The sequence below is a fragment of the Phalangium opilio genome, unplaced genomic scaffold, assembly GCF_054372755.1.
Source record: "Phalangium opilio isolate 3A_F unplaced genomic scaffold, DU_Popi_V2 ptg000077l_1, whole genome shotgun sequence".
NCBI classification, from domain to species: Eukaryota; Metazoa; Arthropoda; class Arachnida; order Opiliones; family Phalangiidae; genus Phalangium; species Phalangium opilio.
Genome location: NW_028324185.1, coordinates 11,772,251 through 11,794,822, shown reverse-complemented (window position 1 = coordinate 11,794,822; position 22,572 = coordinate 11,772,251). Strand labels below are relative to the sequence as shown.

Sequence of the window (22,572 nt, the reverse complement as noted above, 5' to 3'; positions counted from 1 at the left end):
CGAACCAATAAGATCACCCCTCATTCGTGAAAGCCCGGTTTGGAAACTCGTATGGCCGTTGTAAATTTTGAATGAATTTATTTTTAGGTGTATTTCTTTTCTCTCTAATGTAGGCGCTATGAAAGCGGCATAAAATCCTCAAATTTGTTCATTAGTGCTATTACCAATGCTACTTTAGCAATTAACTTCTAGTCCCTTATCTTACTTCTGGTATGACACTACCTATACTTCGTAATGCTACTGAGAGACTTAGAGATATGTCAGATCTTTCAATAAACCATCCAGATGTGGCATTGGCTTTCAAGAATGGAAAGTTTACAGTAAAGAAATCAAAACGCTCATTTTCTACCATTTCAATTGACCATGCTCACGAACAGATGAATGCATGTATAAAAGGAGACGGTGGCGCTGTCGGCTTAACCGAAAACCCATCAGCACTACGCAGATGGATGATAGCTGGTCCCGAAATCTCTCGCTTGATAAACGAGTTTGAAGATTCTCAAGAAGCGTCGAGCACATTTCAAAACTTTAAACATCATGAACAAACTTTCAGCATTCAAGATTCATTTGAAACGGACGTAAGATCTCTAACTGACGCCTTTGAAGAATTCGGAAACCCATTTGAAGAAGACAGTAAAGATTTGCTTGTACTAGATACTAAAGTAATTGCACCGGATTCAGTAGCGGAAACCATTCGCAATGCTGAACGAATAGGACAAGAACAATTTAAATCTTTTATTAAAGATCGACTTGTTGATAGAGTCAAACCTACTGACGATGTTTTGCCTCGAAACAAGCTCACTCTGTTTTCGACCCCTATTGCTAAAGGTCAGGGAAAAGTCAAGTCAAAACTAGCATCGATCAAAAGTGATTTAGGACTATTCTCGCGATTATACGTTGCTTGCCAATCTCGACAAGGAGATATTGAAGAGTTCTTCGCCCACGAAAACCAATCATATCCACCGTCAATATCGGAAAACGGGAGCTTGCGGCATGGAACAAAGTCGGATCTTTTATTATGCATGGAGGACTACTATACTTCTGGAGCAGGTCGTCCATTAAGCACATGCTCAATATTAGACGGGCCAGTGATTGTTCAGATGCTTCAACCAGGCGCTGCAAAAACATTTAAAGAGTATGCTAATTCTGTTTTTATACCATACCTGAAAGAGCAAGTTCAGAATGCTTGTCGTTTGGATATTGTATTTGACATATATTTACCTAAAAGTCTAAAAGCTTCAACTAGAGGAAAACGTGGCTCTGGAGTAAGAGCACGAGTTGCAGATTCTTCCCCAATACCACGAAACTGGCAAACATTTCTTCGGGTCGATGAAAACAAATCAGAACTTTTTAAATATTTGTCTAATTCTGCTTTAGAAGCATTTAAAATGGATGATAAAGAATTTGTGGTTACCAATGGTTCAGACATCTTCTCTGTTCCTTTTAGAGAAGATAAACTCTCACTAGAGCCTTGCAACCACGAAGAGGCAGATACACGTGTTTTGATTCATGCAGCTGATGCTTGTGAAAAGGGTCATCTCAATATTCAAATCCGAACAGTTGATACTGATGTTGTAGTTCTCTCAATTATGGCATTCACAAAGCTAAAGCTAGACGAGCTATGGATTGCATTTGGAACTGGAAAGGGATTTCGATACCTTCCTGTCCACGAAATATCGATATCTATAGGACCGCAAAAGTCGTTGGCTTTGCCACTGTTTCACGCGTTGACTGGATGCGACACAGTCTCATCATTTGCAAATCATGGAAAGAAAACTGCGTGGAAAATCTGGCGTTCATTTCCAGAATTAACGGAAGCGCTAATAAACATATCACCAACGAATACCAATATCACAGACTTGCAAATGTCAATAATAGAAAGGTTTGTTATCCTAATGTATGACAGAACGAGTACATGCACCAACATTAACGAAGCCAGAAGGGTAATATTTTCAAGGCACTGCAATTCACTAGAAAATATCCCACCTACGAAAGCGGCTTTGGAACAGCACGTCAAGAGAGCAATTTACCAGGGTGCTATTTGCTGGGGACAGACGCTCAACCCAATAATGGATCTGCCACGTCCGGAAGATTGGGGATGGCGATTACTTGATAGCTCATACGAACCTTATTGGACATCATTACCAGAAGCATCAAAAATCTGCCATGAATTAATTCACTGTGGCTGTAAAAAAGGATGTGGCACTCTCAGATGTAAGTGCAGAGCTTCTGACTTATCATGTACAGCCTCTTGCGAGTGTGATGGAAAATGTGATGGAAATTAAAATTCATTTTGTAAAACACACTTTCCATTAATTAATTACTATCGAATTAAAGCTTAATTAACTGAAACAATTTTTGATCCAATTTCATTATCATAATTTTGTCTCTCAACGATTTCGAAGTGGGCCTGAGAATAGAATAAGGGAAAATAATACACTATATTAAATTTTGATTTGCTAATTTTCATAATTTAAATTATCATTCGAAACCGAAGAAACCGAGCTTTCTAATGCCTCATAAGTACGTTTTATATCTTAAACGGTCATTGTAATAATTTAAATATCGGTGTAAAATTTAAAAAAATTAAATATATAAATTTGATTAAGTTGATATGGGTATATTAAGTTAGATTACATTAAATACTTTCGTTTGCTTTAAAAATGAAGAATATCTAACGATAACTTTCAGAGATATAGCCAATTTAAACTATACGCACATTCATCGCCATTTTTTCAAGATGGCCGCCGTCTTAACAACAATTTAAAACGCCTCCTTTAAAAAAATAACCCTTCGCCATGTGTATAAGCTACCCTGAAAGTTTAATACTTCAATCATAAAACGCATGATTTTATTGCTATGCCGCCTAACTATTAGACGCGGATGACATCGAGGACCAATGTGCGATATTGGACTTAAAAGAAAACAGTTTAAATTCCTTAAACGACAAAATCGCGGAGTGTCTAGATCCGGAAAAACATGACTTAAAAAAGGAAAATGATAAGGTGGAAGAATACAAAACCGCGATTCAACTCATCAAAACGCAAGTAAAAAAGAAAATTAAAACGGGCGGGAATCACTTTGGATGTCAACAATGGACACGAAGCCTCGTCAGCCAGCTCAACGGCCTAAAATCAAGAATTCGCCGCTAATCTACTTCAGCAAGTGGCCAACGACTCCAGGCTGCCGCCGCTCATCATCAACAAATTCTCCGGTGATTTCACCGAATGGACCGGGTTCTGGAGCCAGTTCTCAACCACCGTGGATAGCAAGGCAGGTCTCTCAAAGGTACAAAAATTTTGCTATTGAAGTCTTATCTAGTAGGCGAAGCCCTACAAACGATTAAAGGGTTAAACTCTTCGGAAAAGAACTATGATTCGGCTGTAGTATTATTACGTAATAGATATGGCAAGGAAGACGTAATCTCGAATATCCATATGCAAAAATTAAATAATTTAAATCCTGTACGTAGTTCAAACGATTTACGTGCTTAACGAGAATTTTACAATGCATGCGAAATTAATGTTAGATGTTTAGGAGCTCTAGGCTATGATACAATGGAAAATGGAGCATTTTTATGCCCAAAATTAATTGGGTGTTTACCCCGAGATATAAGATTAGAATACACTAAAAAGCGCGGCAGCTCCGCTGAATGGGACCTACACGCTTTAATTGATTTCTTAAAAGGGGAAGTACAGAGTAGGGAAACGTGTGACCAATTTGGCGATATGCATAATCAAAGTGGTTATCAAAAAAGTGAAAATAATACGGAAGAAAGATTTAAATTTAAACCCCCACGTCATGAGTTCAATCGTCGCATTGACCAAAATCGCCAAAATGTCCAAAACCGTCGTTTTGAAAACAAAAACCAATTTCGAAATTCCTCCGCGGCCGTGTTAAATACCTCAGTTAGAACACGTAACGTTTTTTGTATTTTCTGCAAATCCACGTGCCATCCTACTACCAACTGCGCTAATTTCACGCTGGACCAAAAGAAAAGGATGATAACCGATATATGCACGCGATTCGGGCACCAAACGAGCGAATGTCCCTCACACTATAATAGCTGCCGAATTTGCGCGGGAAAACACAATGCCGCCCTCTGCGAAAGAAATGAAGTTAACAAGAAAACTATCAAGAAAAATGAAAAAAGAGAAGCAGATAAAACAGAAGTTACGGTAAACTCGGTAACATGCGAAAAAGGAAAAATGGTCTTGCTCCAAACAGCGCAAGCGCTAACAAAAAACCCTCAAACCCAAACGGAAACCGTGGTCAGGTGTTTGATGGATCAAGGTAGTCAAGCCAGCTTTGTCACTGAAGATATCGCTAAAAAATTAAACCTGCCGGTAGTTGGCGAATCTACCGTGGAAATTAACAACTTTGGCAATCAAGAGCCCACTACGGCCACGAGAAATATCGTTAAGCTAACCTTGGAAAATGCTTACAAAACCGGCGACGCTGTGGAAATTCTTGCCTTGGAAGTACCATACATCTGTGAAGACTTCCAGTTATCCAGATGCGAAAATATCAAAGAACAAATGAGAATCAAGAATCTGCCACTCGCGGCACTAGGTATTCTAATTGGAGGAGACACCTATTGGGAGTTTGTAACCGGCAAAATTGAGAGATTTTAAAAATCTTTGGTTGCCGTGGAAACCACGCTTGGTTGGGCTATTGGAGGTCCCGCGAACATGGGAAATCTAGCAGTGGGAAGCTACGCTGTCCGAGTTATGAATGTCAGCATAACCGAAAAAGAAATATCAAAAAGAATGGAATCATTTTGGTCGTTGGATATAATGGGTGTGAAAGAAAATGAAGAAATTGATCCCACCGGGACGGAGATCTTCGAAAATTTCCAGAAGGAAATAAAGTTTGAAGATCAGCGATACCAGGTTAATTTCCCCTGGATCACTAGTAAAAGCAGCCTGCCGGATAATCTAGGCGTGGCGACCAAAAGAATGGAGTACCTCGTCAAAAAGTTCAACCGAGACCCCCAGTTTTACGAAAGAAACAAAGAGGTCGTGGAAAACCAGCTTAACTTGGGAATTGTCGAAGAAGTAGATAAACCCGAAGATAAACCAGAGGGAACGTGTTACCTCCCGCACCAGGGTGTAACCAGGCCAGATAGCACGACCACCAAGTTTAGAGTAGTGATGGACGGTTCCTCCCATATACAAGGAGCTCCCTCTCTAAACGATTGCTTGCATAGCGGCCCTAATCTGAATCCGGATTTACTACTCTTAATTCTCAAGTTTCGTAGCTATAGAATTGCCGTCACTGGAGATATAGAAAAGGCCTTTCTCCAGGTCGGTTTAGCTAAAGAAGATCGCGATTCCGTTCGTTTCCTATGGACAATAGAAGAGGAGAGCGGAAAAGTAAATGAAAAAAAGTTCAGGGTTCTACGAATGACTCGGGTTTCCTTTGGAATCACTTCCAGTCCTTTTCTTTTGGCTGCGACTATAAAGACTCACGTACAAAACTATGTCGAAAAATATCCCGACACGTGTGAAGCTCTGAGCCAGGATCTTTATGTAGACGACCTAACTAGTGGTAAAGATGACGTACAAGGCGCTTGGAACCTAGTTAAGCAGTCATCAGAAATTCTTAAAGATGCAAACATGACACTAAGAAAATGGAATACTAACACCTAAGAAAAATTTGGAAAAGAGAAAAGGAAGACGCTAATTCCACCGTTAAATTCGAGGACAGTTTAGAACCTAAAACACAAAAAATATTAGGCCTAATCTGGGATCCGAAATCGGACCAACTCTCTATAGAATTAAAAGAAATTCTAATAGCAATCAAAGCTAATCAAAATACCAAGCGATACGTGTTAAGCATAGTATCCAAGTTCGTTTTTCAAGAACTATGGAAGAAAAAGATATCATTGGACGAACTCTTACCAGAAGACTTGGGCATTGAATTTCAACAATGGCTAAAAGAAATACATGAACTCGAAGAAATAAAAATTCCCAGATGCTACTACGAAGTTAGCAAAGAAGAAAGCTTGGAAAAAGAAATACATTGCTTTACCGACGCTAGCAAAAAAGCTTACGCGGCTGTACTATACTTGAGAACCGTACACAAAGACGGGAAAATTAGCGTGTCCTTCGTCACGGCGAAAACGACGGTCGTTCCATTAACAAAGAAGGCGGAAAAGGAGTTATCGATAGCGCGATTGGAACTTATGGGATGTTTGCTAGGCGTCAAACTAGTAAACAACGTAAAAACTATCTTTAAAGAAGAAATAAAAATAAATATGTGGACGGATTCCACCATCGCAAAGGCCTGGATTAAAGGATCCACAAAAATATGGAAACCATTTGTGCAAAATCGCATTGTGGACATTCAAAAATTAATTAGACCAGAAAGTTGGAACTACTGTCCGGGAAAACAAAACCCCGCTGACCTACCTACTAGAGGGTCCACTCCACGGGAATTGACGGAAAACAAGGTGTGGTTCGAGGGACCGTCTTGGCTTTCAAAATAAAAATCTGAATGGCCCACTGTACCATTCCCAGAAGTAAATTACCAAGAAGTAGATGAGGAAAGAAGGAAAGTGGTTCTAGCTGTGAAAATTGAAGAACCTGTTGGAATTCAACGAGTCGTAGACTTAAATAAATACAGCAATCTCAACAAAGCGCTGAGAATAATAGCCTACCTATACCGCATGGCTAAGAAAGCTAAAAATAAAGAAATGATGACGGGCCCAATTTCAACCGAAGAATTACTCAACGCCGAAAATAAATTGATTAAAGACGTCCAAAAAGAAGACTATTGTAACGAAATTAACGAGCTAAAAGAAAAACGAGACATTCCGAAAACATCTCCCATTCTAACACTTAAACCAATGCTAAATCAAGATGGCCTTTTGTGCGTTGGCGGCCGCCTAGAAGAGTCGGACTTCAGTTTTGAATCAAAGCATCCAGTTATTTTAAATAAAAACCAAGAGCTTTCACGAAAATTAATGCAAAGATCTCACGAGGAATTTCTTCACTCTGGTATACAAGCTACCGCTTCACAAGCAAGAGAAAAATACTGGGTGATTGCCGGACGTCAATTAGCCAGAACTATTGTCAGAAATTGCACCAAATGCAAAAGGTACGCGGCTAAGCCAGCCACTGCCCCTACTGGACTACTACCAAAAGACCGAATTACGCAATCGGAACCTTTCGCTGTTGTTGGAGTAGACTTCGCGGGCCCACTTCTAGTAAAAATGGGAAATACCACAGAGAAGGCATATATCTGCCTGTACACCTGCGCTACAACAAGAGCGTTACACCTGGAATTAGTTCCATCCCTAAGTACCTACGAATTCCTGATGGCATTGAGAAGAGCTATTTCTAGACGAGGTGTACCATCCATTATCTATTCTGATAATGCCAAGACCTTTAAACGCGCAAAATCAGATTTAGATATCATGTGGGACAAAATTAATGACGATCAACTTAAGCAATTTTTTGCGAACAAAAGAATTCAGTGGAAGTCAATAGTGGAAAAAGCCCCTTGGGCTGGTGGATTTTACGAAAGAATGGTAAAAACGACGAAGCTTATACTGAGAAAAGTACTGGGAAAGGCAGCCCTTACGTACCAAGAGACGGAAACCGTACTTCTTGAAACCGAAGGCGTAATAAACTCGAGGCCCGTGACATACCTTTATAATGGGCTCTCGAAGTTGGGGACGCAAGCTAGATGGGGTGTATCTTTTTCCCCCCCTTGCTTTGGCTTCCCGCTCGCGTTTTTAACTTCACACACGCTAGCTTGGGTCCTCATCGATGCGGAGTATCACACCTCCTCGGTGGTGAGAGCTGGTTTACCACTACGTTGTGTGGGCTAAGCGGATACGCGCCCTTCCCAAGCCAAGGTGTTGAGGCATCGTGCCGAGGGCTGCATGGTACTGGGGAAGTAAAACTTCGGTATCGCTAACGATCCCCTCGGGGCACCGGGCGACACCCCGTTGTATCTAGCCTTCCACCCGGGTGGGGGACTACCGGGTGGTGACCTTTTACTTGCCCCCTTACTCGTGGGATTCCCATGGATAAACTAAATCAAAACAACTCTAACACTACCAAACCTACGGTGCAGGGGTCTGCTCAAGGCAGAACCCACACTGATACCACTTCACAAGGGCTTGTATCCAGCGAAACTCGTGACGATTTATCGTTGCGTGTGTCTGGCAAGCCCTCGAAAAGTACCTTGCGTCGTCGTCTCAAACGACGGATTGCTCGGCAAAAGGTCAAATCGGGGTCTGAAACGGCCTCCACCGCCGCTGGGGGTGCGATGGCTCGTGACAACCCAATGAAGAGGCCCAGAGCGGAGGATTCGACTCCCTCACCAAGTACCTCGCAGGCGGCGTCGAAAAAGGCTAAGTCCTATAGTGACGCCGCCAGCTCAGAAAAGATGGCCATTGTCAAAAAAGGCTATCCGACGGCGGTCATCACGGAGGAAGACGTGGGCCCAATTCAGAAGGCGATTCTAAGGGCGCTGGATGGGATACCTTCGGGGAGCCCTCTACCGCGCCTTGCGAACTTTAGCCTGACGACCGGGGCCCTAGTATACTCCTGTGAGGATTCGTTCACTGGGCAATGGTTGAAGGACAACTTAGCCTACTCGGTGGTGGGGGATGCGGTGCTCTCAGTAATGAGAGCTAGCGAACTCCCCAAGCCGTTTAAGGTAATGTTCCGCACCAAGGACCAGATCACCAAGGAGCCGGCGGTGCTGTTTCGGCGCCTAAAGGTCCTTAATGCAGGTTTTGCCACTGAACGCTGGAAATGTATCCGGACGTACGTGGACAGGGCCGTACGGTACTGGGTACTGCTAATTGATGGCTCCTCATTGGAAGCCATTAAGAATGATGGTTTCGTGGGCTATACTGGAGTGGACAAGGGTTCCTTCAAACTCCTTCAGAACACGGAAACCACTAAAACCACTGTAGCCGAGTCTGCGGCGGGGGGTGGGACTAGCGAGATGGGGGATCTCGCGGAGGAGCTCTCTGGTGTCGCTCTAGGCACAGAGGGGGAGGGGGGGTGGCTCATTCGGAAGTCTGTTCTTCCATGGATGAGTCCACCCTACTGGAAGAATCGGATGGGACCCTTCGGGGTTCAGCCGATGAGCGTTCTAGTGGTCCTGGTGAGGGGGAGGATCTTGGGACTGGGAGCTCGCCTGTCGGGGGGGGAGGTGCCATTAGCCCTCTCGGGACCGATGAGGTGTAGCTAGGTCCCTTCTGAACCCCTCTCTTAGGGACCATGGGGACGCTACGTGCAATTCAAATCAACTTGCACCATAGTAAGGCGGCCTCTGCGGTACTCTGCAGGAGGTTTGCTATAGAGGGTCTTGATCTGGCCCTCATACAAGAACCGTGGATTTGCCATGGCAAAATCCTCGGTCTTGACGCGGCGGGGTCATTATTCTATGACCAAACTGCTGCTAGACCTAGGGCGTGTATTTTGGTTCGGAGGGATCTTTGTTGTATCTCTCTACCGCTGTACACATCCCAGGACACGGCGGCCGTGAATCTAGTCCTGGCCACTGGGCATGCCAAGTTGACTATCACGGCTGCCTCCGCATACTTTGCCCACGACGCGGACTCTCTCCCGACAATTGAGGTGATCAATTTGGTCAATCAATGTGAAAAGAGAGGGGACAAACTAATCATTGGCTGCGATGCCAATGCTCATCACATCACGTGGGGCAGCTCTGACTGCAACAAGAGGGGTGATGATTTACTAGAATATTTAGTTGGTTGTAAACTCTATATTCTTAATCAAAACAATGAACCTACTTTTGTTACTTCTAATAGAAGGGAGGTCATTGACCTCACGCTAGCCACAGAAAACCTCGTGTCTTCCGTGTCTAACTGGCATGTGTCAAATGAACCGTCTCTGTCGGATCATAGGCACATCTGCTTTACTGTCGCGATTACTTCTGTCCCGGCGGGGACGGAGATACGCAACCCAAAACGGACTAATTGGGCCGGCTATAGGGAAGACCTAATCCTACGCTACGGAGGGGGTCACACTCTTAAACTTACTTCACCTAAGGATCTTGATCGGGCTGCTGGTGATTTACAGTGCTCCATCATGGAGTCGTTCCACCGGAACTGCCCACTTAAGACCGTCAACCGCTCGAGGCTTGTCCCTTGGTGGAACGCGGATCTCAGCCGGCTTCGTAAATACACGCGCAGGCTCTTTAACAAAGCCAAGCGCACGGGTGACTGGGCTGGATACAGGCAGTCCCTTAACGCCTACAACAGGGCCATTAGAGCTGCTAAGAAGGACTCCTGGCGGACCTTCTGTGAGCAAATCTCCAATGTCCCTGCCACGGCTAGGGTCATGAAGATTCTAGCGCACGACAGCACACATCGACTTAATGCTATTAAGCTACGGGAGGGTGTGTACACTAAATCTGGGGCTGAGACTCTCAAGCATATGCTGGAGGTCCATTTTCCTGATTCTACTTTTATTAATCCAACAAACCCTGACTCTCTCTACCCTGTCCTGCACAGGGCTAAGAGGGAAGACTGGCTTGTAGCCAGACAGGTTGTCACGATTCCCAAGCTTCGGTGGGCTGTCAACTGTTTTGAGCCCTACAAGTCTCCGGGACCCGATGGGGTCTTCCCTCTGCTTTTGCAGGAGGGCTTAGACCACATCGCCTCTCCGCTATGCAAGATCTACAGACTTTGCATTGCTCTCGGTCACATACCTCGTGACTGGAAACGCTCTAGGGTCATCTTTATTCCCAAGCCCGGGAAGGCTTCCTATCTCGAGGCGAAAGCATTTAGACCCATATGCCTGACCTCCTTCTTCCTCAAAATTCTGGAGAAGTTGGTGGACAGGTACATCAGAGACGAGGTACTTTCGATAACTCCTCTCTCTTCTTCACAATTTGCCTACCAAAAAGGCAAATCCACTGAGACGGCCCTTCACGGCCTTACGAATTGCCTGGATAGGGCATTCGAGTTTCAGGAAATTTCACTGGCTGTCTTCCTCGATATCGAGGGGGCCTTTGACAAAGTCTCTAGCTCGGTTATTACTGAAGCTGTTGAGAGATTTGGCATCAGCGCCACTCTTGGCCGCTGGATCAAGTCCATGCTTACCGACCGCGAGGTGTCGGCGTCCCTCCTTGGGGACTCTCTAGGGGTGACTACCAGCAGGGGCTGCCCTCAGGGTGGAGTGCTCTCCCCCCTGTTGTGGTGCCTGGTGGTGGACGAGCTCCTGGGGAGGCTCGGGGGTGCTGGGGGCTGTTGCTGCTTCGGGTATGCGGACGATGTAGCGATAGTCTTTACGGGGAAGTTCCCGGATACTGTTACCGCGCTTATGAGATCTGCTCTCTCTAGCGTGGAGCAATGGTGTCAGGCGGTTAACCTCACCGTTAATCCTGATAAAACTGTCCTTGTTCCTTTTACGAGGAAGAATACTAAGGATCTGTTCAATGATATCTCTTTCTTTGGCCAGGTCCTGACAAAGTCCTCCGAGGTGAAATACCTGGGGGTGACTTTTGATTGTAGACTCACATGGAAGCCGCATCTTGATCGGTGTATTAAGAAGGCCAAGATGCTCTTCTGGAGGACCAGGAGCTCTGTCGGCCAGACTTGGGGCCTCAACCCCAAGGCTGTACACTGGCTCTATACTGGGATCATCAGACCCATACTATCTTACGGGGCACTTGTCTGGTGGACAAGGGTCCGGCTTAAGACGGTGCAGGCTGCCCTGCGCAAGCTTCAAAGGCTTGCCTGCATTGGTGTTACGGGGGCCATGAGATCGACCCCAACTGCTTCCCTGGAGGTGCTCCTTGACATGCTTCCTCTTCATCTCTTCATTGAGGAGGAGGCTGTCATGGGAGCCTACAGGCTCAACATTAGTGGCTGTTGGGTTCCAAGACTTTGGGATTACAGCCATACGAAGCTCTTTCGGGAGTACGCCGCACTTGAGCCGTCGCTTACGATGTGCTCTGACAAAACCGTTACCAGTTTTGATTTCACTAAGCCATTCAGTATCCACTTCCCCAGTCGGGCAGAGTGGACTAACCTGCTGCCTCTTGGCACTGGGGGTGAAACCATTTGGTTCACCGATGGCTCCAAGACTGATTCCGGCGCTGGCGCCGGCTATTACTGTCAAACCACAAGGGTCGGCTTTTCTGCTTGCCTGGGCACCTTCGCTAGTGTGTTCCAGGCTGAAATTGCCGCGATCTGTTATTGCGCAGATTACTGTATTAACAAAGGGTATACCGGACGGACTGTGAGAATTTATTCTGACAGTCAGGCTGCCCTGAACGCTCTGAACCAGTGTCAGATTTCTTCTCAACTGGTGCGTAGCTGCCTCGACCTGCTAGCGCGACTGGCATCCTGCAACAGGGTTCTGCTGTACTGGGTGCCAGGGCATAGCGGTTATTATGGCAATGAGCAAGCCGATAGATTTGCGAAAAGGGGTGCGGAGGCCAAGCTCTTGGGGCCGGAGCCGGCCGTCCCCATCCCCTACAGGCACGTCAAACGGTGTCTGCATGACAGGTTGACTGTCATACAAAATCAGCTCTGGCACAGCATGGAGGGCCAGAGACAGACAAAGTTGTTTGTCGATGGTCCCTGCAGGTCTCGTGCTAGGGACCTAATTTCGCTCGGCAGATGGGATATTAGGCTGGCCACCGGTCTTTTGACCGGGCATTGCCGGCTTAATAGGCACCTCCATCTGATGGGTTTTGCCGACGACCCTCTCTGTAGGTCGTGTCAGGAGATGGAAGAAACATCCGCCCACGTACTTTGCGAGTGCGACTACTTCGCCTCGCTTAGATTAGAATATTTTGATTCACACACCCTGGAACCCTCGAGGGTCTCCTCTCTCACGGTGGAGCGAATTCTTCGCTACGCTGCAGCTACAGGCCTATTCAAGGCCTGATTACGAGGATGCACAATATGCCTTTGGCATCGGTGCTAGGGCGCGTACCCTCCTCATCAACAATAATAATAATAATACCTTTATAATGACGCAAACGAGCCCGAGCCTCTGTCGCCCTCACAATTTCTTATTGGAAAAAGAATAAGTTGCCTGCCACCACAACTACCACCTACAGCGCAGCTCCCCTCAAGTCAAACGGACTTTGCTAGAAGATTAAAGCACAGAAACGCGTTAATGGAAAGGCTATGGAAAAGATGGCGACAGGAATATCTTTTGGAACTCAGAAACGCTCACCACATCTATCTAGCTAAAAACAAAGAAAAAGTCAAAATAGGCGACGTCATGCTTGTGCATGAAGAAAAAATTCCCAAACATATGTGGAAATTAGGAGTAGTGACGGAAGTCATGTTAGGAAGAGATGGGGAAATAAGAGCTTGTTGGGTTAAAGTAGGAAACAATATCATTAGAAGGCCCATTCAGCTGCTGTACGCCTTAGAAATAAATAGGTTTGATTAAAAAAAAATAATAGAAAAATAATTAAAAATTTCTGTAACTTTAAAATTTTGAATGTTCAATATCATGTAATCATTGTAAAAAAAAAAAAATTTGAATCTGTATTGTAATACATACGTATTACCCGGGGGAGTGTAAATACTTCCATTAAATTTATATCAAATTCCCACTATTAAAATTAAAATTACAAATAAAAATACTCAAATAAAAGCGTAAAATCCCCCCCCCTTTTGTTAAAAAAAATATATATATAAGACCCCAAAACTGGTACCCTCTTGGACAAAATCGTTAAAAAAGAAATAAAAAACAGGTATACCTACGTCACTGGGTTTCAACAAAAATTTCCGTGGCTCAGGCCAAAATTTACCCCCTTCTTTTTTATTTGTATGCACTAAGACCTCTCTGCTAAGACCACCCCTAAGAAAAAATTTGTAAAACCGAAGCCAGAGAGTGGTGGAGGTTAAAGAAACCCCTTATCTCACCTTTTCTATCACAAAAAATAAACTGTTCAAAACCACTGGTTTTCGAAAGAAAATCTTTGGCTTGAGACTCTCTCTCCTGACTCGAAAGGGAAGGGTCATCCAAAAATAAAGAAAATGTTAAAAACTTAAAATATCAGCGGAAATAATGTCATTCCACCTAAACTAAAAGAAATAAAAGATAGAAAAATAAGTAGTAAGCTTTTTCAGTCGGGCGATCTACTAAGAATTAAAGTCTCTCCCAAGAGTACAAAATAAATAGAAAAAATATAAAATCGGCGATAATTAAAAAATCGGATTATACTAGCAAATCAGAAAAATCGCAAAAATAAAATAAACAAAAAACTGCTGGGTATCTTCAGAGGGCAACTAATGGAAAGTAGTTAATAAAAAATTGGGAAGGCATTTACTTCATAGTACCACTAGTTTAATTTATCGTTAATTCGTTTAGATAGTTTACTGAATAGAATTGCACTTAATTCTGTAGTACGTTGCTCCTGTTGGGAGTTTTGGAAGTTGGAGTGGTTATTTAAATGAATATGGTATTCAAAATCCTCGGGTTAAAGTTAAATTCCGAGCGGGTAAATTAGTTGACTGGAATATCCGAGGAAGTTGGGGGTAATATCCGAGGGAGTTGAAGGGAATAACCGAGGGAGTTGAAGGGAATATCCGAGGGAATTGAAGGGAATAACCGAGGGAGTTGAAGGGAATAACCGAGGGAGTTGAAGGGAATAACCGAGGGAGTTGAAGGGAATAACCGAGGGAGTTGAAGGGAATAACCGAGGGAGTTGAAGGGAATAACCGAGGGAGTTGAAGGGAATAACCGAGGGAGTTGAAGGGAATATCCGAGGGAGTTGAAGGGAATATCCGAGGGAGTTGAAGGGAATATCCGAGGGAGTTGAAGGGAATATCCGAGGGAGTTGAAGGGAATATCCGAGGGAGTTGAAGGGAATAACCGAGGGAGTTGAAGGGAATATCCGAGGGAGTTGATGGGAATAACCGAGGGAGTTGAAGGGAATAACCGAGGGAGTTGAAGGGAATATCCGAGGGAGTTGAAGGGAATATCCGAGGGAGTTGAAGGGAATATCCGAGGGAGTTGAAGGGAATATCCAAGGGAGTTGAAGGGAATATCCGAGGGAGTTGAAGGGAATATCCGAGGGAGTTGAAGGGAATAACCGAGGGAGTTGAAGGGAATATCCGAGGGAGTTGAAGGGAATAACCGAGGGAGTTGATGGGAATAACCGAGGGCGTTGAAGGGAATAACCGAGGGAGTTGAAGGGAATAACCGAGGGAGTTGAAGGGAATAACCGAGGGAGTTGAAGGGAATAACTGAGGGAGTTGAAGGGAATATACCAGAGAGTTGAAGGGAATATACCAGAGAGTTGAAGGGAATATCCGAGGGAGTTGAAGGGAGTATCCAAGGGAGCTAAAAGGAATACCCGCAAGAATTGAAGGGAATTTCCGAAGTCAATTACATACATTAATTTCTAATGATATTCTTAAGAACCTTAAGGACTTATCTCTTAAGACAATTGCATACAATATTTTCTAGTGATTTTCTCAAACATTTTATCATGAATTTTTTTCTTTTCAATGAAGAACGTACTTTAATTTTCAAATAATACTCTCATTAATAATGTATTATATGCGGTCTTTTCGAATACAAAAGGGGGCTGTTATCCCCTTTCTTATATTTGATAAAGGGGTTCGTTTCCTCTTTAAGCACAGTCACAATTATTGAACTGTGTATATCAGTACTTGTGGGGAAGATTTTAGAAGTGTTGGTTGAGTTGCTATTTAGTTGACAACATTATGAAAACTTGATGTGTTTGAAACCTTTTGAAAGGATAATTCTCGGAAATTAAAAAAGAAAGAGTCATTTGATTAAATTTACACGATATCCCTCAAAATAATAAATGCATGATAAAATGTTTAAGGAAAATGGAATTGTTGTTGAAAAATCTAAGATAAGTAATTTTTTATTTCAATTAATTTATAGGAAACTAATCCATTAGCAGTAAAATCAGGTGATTGAATTAAATTCTAAAGAGTAGTAAAATATGGATTGGCTTTATAATTCAATAGAAATAAAATAATATCCGCGCTTCAGACAACTGGAAAAACTCTTATCGTTTTGTTTTTAAGGCTTGGGCAAACCAATTTTTAGACCTGTGCACAAAAATATTTTTTAGACCTGTGCCCAAAAAGATTCCGCAGACGTGTTTACAGATTCCTTTAACTTAAGAAATACCGAAGACATGTGCACCAACACATGCCAAAGTTGTACATACACATGTCATAGAGTTGTGCACCAACACATGTCATAGAGTTGTGCACAAACACATGTCATAGAGTTGTGCACCAACGCATGTCATAGAGTTGTGCACCAACGCATTTCATAGAGTTGTGTACCAACGCATGTCATAGAGTTGTGCACCAACGCATGTCATAGAGTTGTGCAAAACCTCATGTCATAGAGTTGTGCACCAACTCATGTCATATAGTTATGCATCAACTCATGTCATTTAGTTGTGCACCAACTCATATCATATAATTGTGCACCGACACATGTCATATAATTGTGCACCGACACGTGTAGAGTTGTGCACCGACACGTGTAGAGTTGTGCACCGACACGTGTAGAGTTGTGCACCGACACGTGTAGAGTTGTGCACCGACACGTGTAGAGTTGTGCACCGACACGTGTAGAGTTGTGAACCGACACGTGTAGAGTTGTGCACCGACACGTGTAGAGTTGTGCACCGACACGTGTAGAGTTGTGCACCGATGGGTAATATAGCTTAATTACCAGTGTTCGGTAATCTACCTTAATTACCAGTGTTCGGTAATCTACCTTAATTACCAGTGTTCGGTAATCTACCTTAATTAGCTGTAATAGCTAAGCTAGCTTAATTAGCTGTAATCGCTTATCTAGCTTAATTAGCTGTAATCGCTTATCTAGCTTAATTAGCTGTAATCGCTAATCTGGCTTAATTAGCTGTAATCGCTTATCTGGCCTAATTCGCTGTAATCGCTAATCTCGCTTAACTAGCTGTAATCGCTAAACTAGCTTAATTAGCTGTTATCGCTAATCTAGCTTAATTAGCTGCTATCGCTAATCTAGCTAAATTAGGTGTAATCGCTAATCTAGCTTAATTACCTGTAATCGTTAATCTAGCTTAATTAGTCATAGACTTTTGCACTAACAGAATTCAGAGATTCATAGACTTGGGCAAAGCTTTTTCTTAAATAAATTAGATTTGAAACGAGCTTATGGACTCGCTAACTATTCATAATATTTTAACTTCAATAGAGCATTTCATCCATTAAACTTGAAATAGAATCACACCAAATCTTATATTCAACCACTAAACGCTAATAAAGGCGAGTTTCGAATGTGTTGTCAATTTGTAATAAAACAGTGTATCATTGAAAAAATCGCAAATCGAGGTATTTTTGAAAAATTTAAACACAACATACTTAAGCTTAATTTTTGTGAATAAAAAGTAGAAAAGGGCCTAATATAAAGATCATACGTTCATTTAAAAGCATTTTCAATCCTAAGAAATGTATAGTTTTTGTAGTATACGTACCACAATTTGGCCTTATTTTTAAAAAAATCCCATGTTATTTCTATGGGAATTTTCCAGTTTTTTGCCAAAAAGGCTGATTAATTTTATGTAAATGAAAACCACCCTTAGCAACTTTATTTTTTATAAAATAAACTATTAAATGAATCTCTTTGAAATTTTAACCACATATTCAGGACCCGGATTTTAGTTCTGTGGAAATTTTTCAAAACAGTTTACAGAACACAAAGAAAGTTAGAGCCAATCAAATAACCTTCCTTATACATTAGAGGCAGTATGAAGTCTTATCTAAGAGAGCTACCGCTCTCCTAGAATAATCTTCTTACCTCCAAACAAGATTTGGTTGGGTTAGGTTAGGTTTGGTTAGTTTAGGTTTGTTTTGAATGGGTTGGGCTAGGTTAGGTTTGGTTAAGTAAGGTATGGTTTGGTTAAATTTGGCTGGTTAAAAAATACTGAAGTGATGATATTTTTTAAATTGACACTTTCGTGCCCAGAGACCCAATTGTTTCGGGACCAATTTGTCTCGAGAACAAAGTGTCCCGAGACCCATTTCCCCAAAACCAAAGTGTCCCGAGACCCATTTGCTCCAAGACCCAATTGTCTCGATACCCTTTTCCCCCCAAGACCCAATTGTCTCGAGACCCAATTGTCCTGAGAACATTGTGTCCCTAGACCAATTTGTATCGGAACCCATTTGTCCCAAGACCAAATCGGCGAGACCAAATTGTCGCGTACCGGTTGTCTAAAGACATTTGAACAAGGTAACTAGTTTGATGAAAAGACAGAAATAGCAAAAGAAGGATAATCGAGATTTACGAGCAACTCGTTAAGTGTCAACGCGTAAAAGTGGAGAAAAAGCATTTCGCTACTTCGGCCCAAATTTATACTGTTTTCAAGCTAAGATGATCTTATAGCGGGCCATTTGGGTTTAAAATGAACTTGGGAGGAATTTATGAGAAGATTCTTTGGGCCCGAGTATCTAAATATGTATTTTCCAGCGCCGACTCTCAAAGCCAAATAGGCAGTCTTAAAAAACCGAGGGGAGTCCTCAAATCAATTCCACTGCTGTACGCACCGTTTCAACGAATTGGAGTTGATTATTTCGGCCCGTAAGTAGTGGTATCAGAGGGCGGAAACCGGTATACTGTATCATAAACGGATCATATCACAGCACCCTAGAAGTACTGGACGTATAACATCGCTGTGCATCAGCATTGTTTCCCAGCACTGAAGGGAAAAGGGTATAAGCGAACTAAACCAAAGGACTGACTTTGGTGCGAAAGAAATTTTTAAAAAGCGGGGCAAGCAAACAGAAGTGGTACCCAATGAGGAAAGGTTTGAGAGAGTGAGCGCGGAAGGAAACAAGTTGTACCATACATAGTGTTGGGTTGATATAATAATAGAAATCCACTTTATTTGTCCGATTTAAAAAAACTGGTGGTCTATAGGTATTTCGTGCAATTTTTAAACGCTTGAGTTGAAAAGGAAACTATTATGAATTCAAAGGATCAAAATAGCCTTCATCATGCTAGGAAATTTTTAAGGCATTCCTGATACAGCACTTAGTTTCCAACGATTTAAAGGTTTTAGCGGGGATAGTTGGACCGATTTATTACTAGTTAGAAATTTGTTTTCCTTTTTTTCATTACTTTAACGTTTTCCTTTTGTATAAGATGCTGGTCAATATTTTTCAGTTTTACAAAACGTTTTAGTCGTTTACGGTTAAGTGCTTTTAGTATCACATAAATCGTGTTCAGATGTGTGTTTCATTTGGGCGTGCGACGACTGTATTTAGTTACATTGATCCTAAGCGTTTTTCCTAATTAGCAAAGAAACATAAGCCATACTAAATAAAAACTATATCGCGATTTCAAGCTTCACACTAATCACGACACTGATGGCGGTCTGACAGCCATTACTATAAACCGGAACTTCCGTAGGTTAACGTAACTCCAGATCCGGGTTAACAGGCAAACTATACTTGTAAAACTGAGCTATAGATGGCGGGCTTGGATGTTTTGAAAGAAAACGCTGTTATTAAAGCATAACCTACGTCAGAGAGTATATACTGCCGTATACGCCAGTAAATATACGCCAGTTCGCTGACGTATATTCACTGGCGTGTACGGCAGTGGGTGTGGCGAATGGGAGGGGGGTTCATTATTCCCCCTAGGCGGTGGCAGTCTGCAGGCAGGGGAGGGGCGCATTGCTATGGGGGGGGGTGAAATTGATAACGTCACGTATCACGTGATGGTGTTGGTGGGAATTTTGAACTTATTTTATAGTGTATTGGTATGACGTCACGTAATTTATTGGTGTTGAAGGCGCACAGTGTCCATAGTGATATTATTTCGGTGTATTTTTAGGATATTGTGTCTATTTAAGATATAACTTACGGGTAATTCTATAGGTTCATTAGGCCCTTGCTACACCCAACCTTCCCGTAATGTTATTCTTTGTTTGATTTTGAGGTCTCTGCATGTATGCTTATGCTTATGTTATCCTAAAGAACTAGTTTTGATTGAGATAAGGTTTACGTAGTTTAGTGAAAATTAAGCTACGGCTCGGTTCTACGGTGCTCATGTTTTGTATTGTTATTATTTGGTGTATCTTTAGGGTATTGTGTTCATTTAGGGCATGATTTATATAGGTTCAGTAGGCCCTTTCTACACATACCCTTCTAGTACTGTTATTCTTTGTATGATTTCGAGGTCCCTCCATGTATGCTTATGTCATACTAAAGAACTAGTTTTAATTGAAATATGTTTACATTGCAAAATACATTTACAGATTTAGCTACGACGCGGTACTACAGTAGGGTGTTATAGTTCGTAAACGAAATACAGGGTTAGAACAATAGTACATTTTAATACCATAAACGTGGTATTACGGGAGTTTTTGCACAGTTCAGTAGTTGATTAGAAGCTAAAATGAATCAGTACTGCTAAAACATCATAAATAAAATTACACTAGTTTTAATACGAATTTGGAAAATAAGTACAATTACTTGAGTTAAAATGCGAAATTTACTAAAAATCTCAGAACATAAGGATTACATAGAAGACATGGTAAATAAACACAATACTAGTTATTAAATTAAAAATTCTCATAGGATTGACTGAACGATATCTTTTTTCATACGCGCTAAAATATTGATATACAGTTAAAATGCGCAATCACTACTAAAAAAACAACAAAAAATATTGACATATACCTTCATAGAAAATAGAACAATATTACTACACGAGAGATTATTAAGTACATATATACCCATGTACCTTCATAGAAAATATAGAAATACTACATTTCACGATGATTAAGCAAATGTATTGACATAAACATGTACCTACAATACTCGTAAAAAACTACAATGGTTATTATATGATTTTAGTACAAATATTAGGCTAGTTATTAAACTAAAATGTTCACAGGATTGACGAAGAAATATATTTTTTCATACACGATTAATTACTGATATACGATTAAGGATAAAAATATGGAAATATTACTAAAAAACGTTACTATAATTATCATCAAAAAATAAAAATTACACTTATACAATAAGTATACTAATTTTTAAACTAAAGTGCTAACATATACTAATTAAAAAAAACTTACTAAATGCAAAAATATTACCAAAAATGATGCGTATTCTTTAAAATATTGTTACATGTTAATAGTTGAAATACGTTAATATTACTATAAATAATACTTGAGATACTAATTAAAAGCAGCTATCGAAATATACACAAGTAACTTATGTGGAAAATGTCAAAGATTCTAGTTAATATAACCGTAGGGGGTAGTTTTATAGTCAGATATTATTCTAACTTTATCCACTACGACCTGATATGTTTTGCTCTGATCGATAGTGATCAGAGTGTGATCTTGCAGACGTCTGATTTGTGGGCCAATAGGCACTTGAACCGAGTTCAGTAGAGGTTCACCTTCATTGTTTACTCCCAGTAGTTTCTTCATAGTTTCAAAATTTATATAATTTTCAGTAGAGGCGTTTAAATAAAAGCCTTTAACTTTGATAATGTTAGTTTTTTTGCCCGTTTTAGGGTCGAGAATGTCCATAGAATAGTTCTTGGGTCCAGCACTCCCCCATTCACAAATATAGGCATCCTGTCCATAAGATTCTAATTCATTTTTGAGCTCCCCTAAATAATCGCCAGTGGGTAGCAAATGAGTGCCATCTGGTGAGAGGTACACTAAACTATCCGTGTCATAATAAAAACAAAGGTCACCGACCTTTTCAAGATGTTTTAGTAAATGTAATCGTAATGTCATACAAAACCAGCTCTGGCATGACATGGATGGCCAGAGACAGACAAAACAGTTAGTCAATGGTCCCTGCAGGTCTCGTGCTAGAGACCTAATTTCGCTCAGCAGATGGGATATTAGGCTGGCCACCGGTCTTCTGACCGGACACTGTCGGCTAAATAGGCACCTCCATCTGATGGGTCTTGCTGACGACCCCCTCTGCAGGTCGTGCCAGGAGAAGGAAGAAACATCCGCTCACGTACTTTGCGAGTGCGACTTCTTCGCCTCGCTTAGACTAGAACATTTTGATTCACACACTGTGGAGCCCTCGCGGTCTCCTCTTTTACGGTGGAGCGAATTCTTCGCTACGCTGCGGCTACGGGCCTATTCAAGGCCTGATTTTGAGGTTGCACAATATGCCTTTGGCATCGGTGCTAGGGCGTGAGCCCCGCCTCATCAACAATAATAATAATAATAAATGTAATCGTGCCATAGCTGTTGTGAAACAAGCGATAACTACGTTTGTGTGTTTGTGTACGATCTCATTTTCGAGAATGTGTTCGTATTTTAGTAGTACTGTGTTTTCGTTGATTGTTAGTAGACTTTTAACCTCTATATCCGGATTTAGTATTAATCCGTATAATCGGCAAGCATCTTTGATTATTTCGGTAGAGGTGTGTCTTGTTTTTTGGCCGAATTTACCCCAAAAAGAGTTGAGCATAAGTTTGCTAAGGCATCTCAGGCCTTCATTTTTCTCTACTTTAGTGATATCTAGTTCGACGCCCTCTTCGTCTTTGAAACTTTTGACATAGTTCTCCTTATCTTCTTGAGTCT

At 41.9% G+C, this 22,572-nt stretch overlaps 1 protein-coding gene across 1 annotated transcript; it reads left to right on the top strand.

Moving 5' to 3' along the window:
- The first annotated feature begins 4,691 nt into the window (after positions 1–4,691).
- Positions 4,692–18,218, top strand: LOC149658534 (uncharacterized). Its single transcript, XM_089844761.1, has 4 exons — positions 4,692–5,590; positions 5,668–6,194; positions 6,525–7,627; positions 17,967–18,218. Exons 1-4 carry the CDS (start codon positions 4,692–4,694, stop codon positions 18,216–18,218), a joined length of 2,781 nt encoding a protein of 926 aa, XP_089700887.1.
- Positions 18,219–22,572: the final 4,354 nt, after the last annotated feature.

Coding starts and splice junctions, on each gene's coding strand:
- LOC149658534 (XM_089844761.1), top strand. CDS start 4,692: ATGGGAAATCTAGCAGTGGGAAGCTACGCTGTCCGAGTTATGAATGTC. Junction 6,195..6,524: donor GCGATTGGAACTTATGGGAT/GTTTGCTAGGCG, acceptor CATTCCCAGAAG/TAAATTACCAAGAAGTAGAT. Junction 7,628..17,966: donor TACTTCTTGAAACCGAAGGC/GTAATAAACTCG, acceptor TTTCGTGCCCAG/AGACCCAATTGTTTCGGGAC.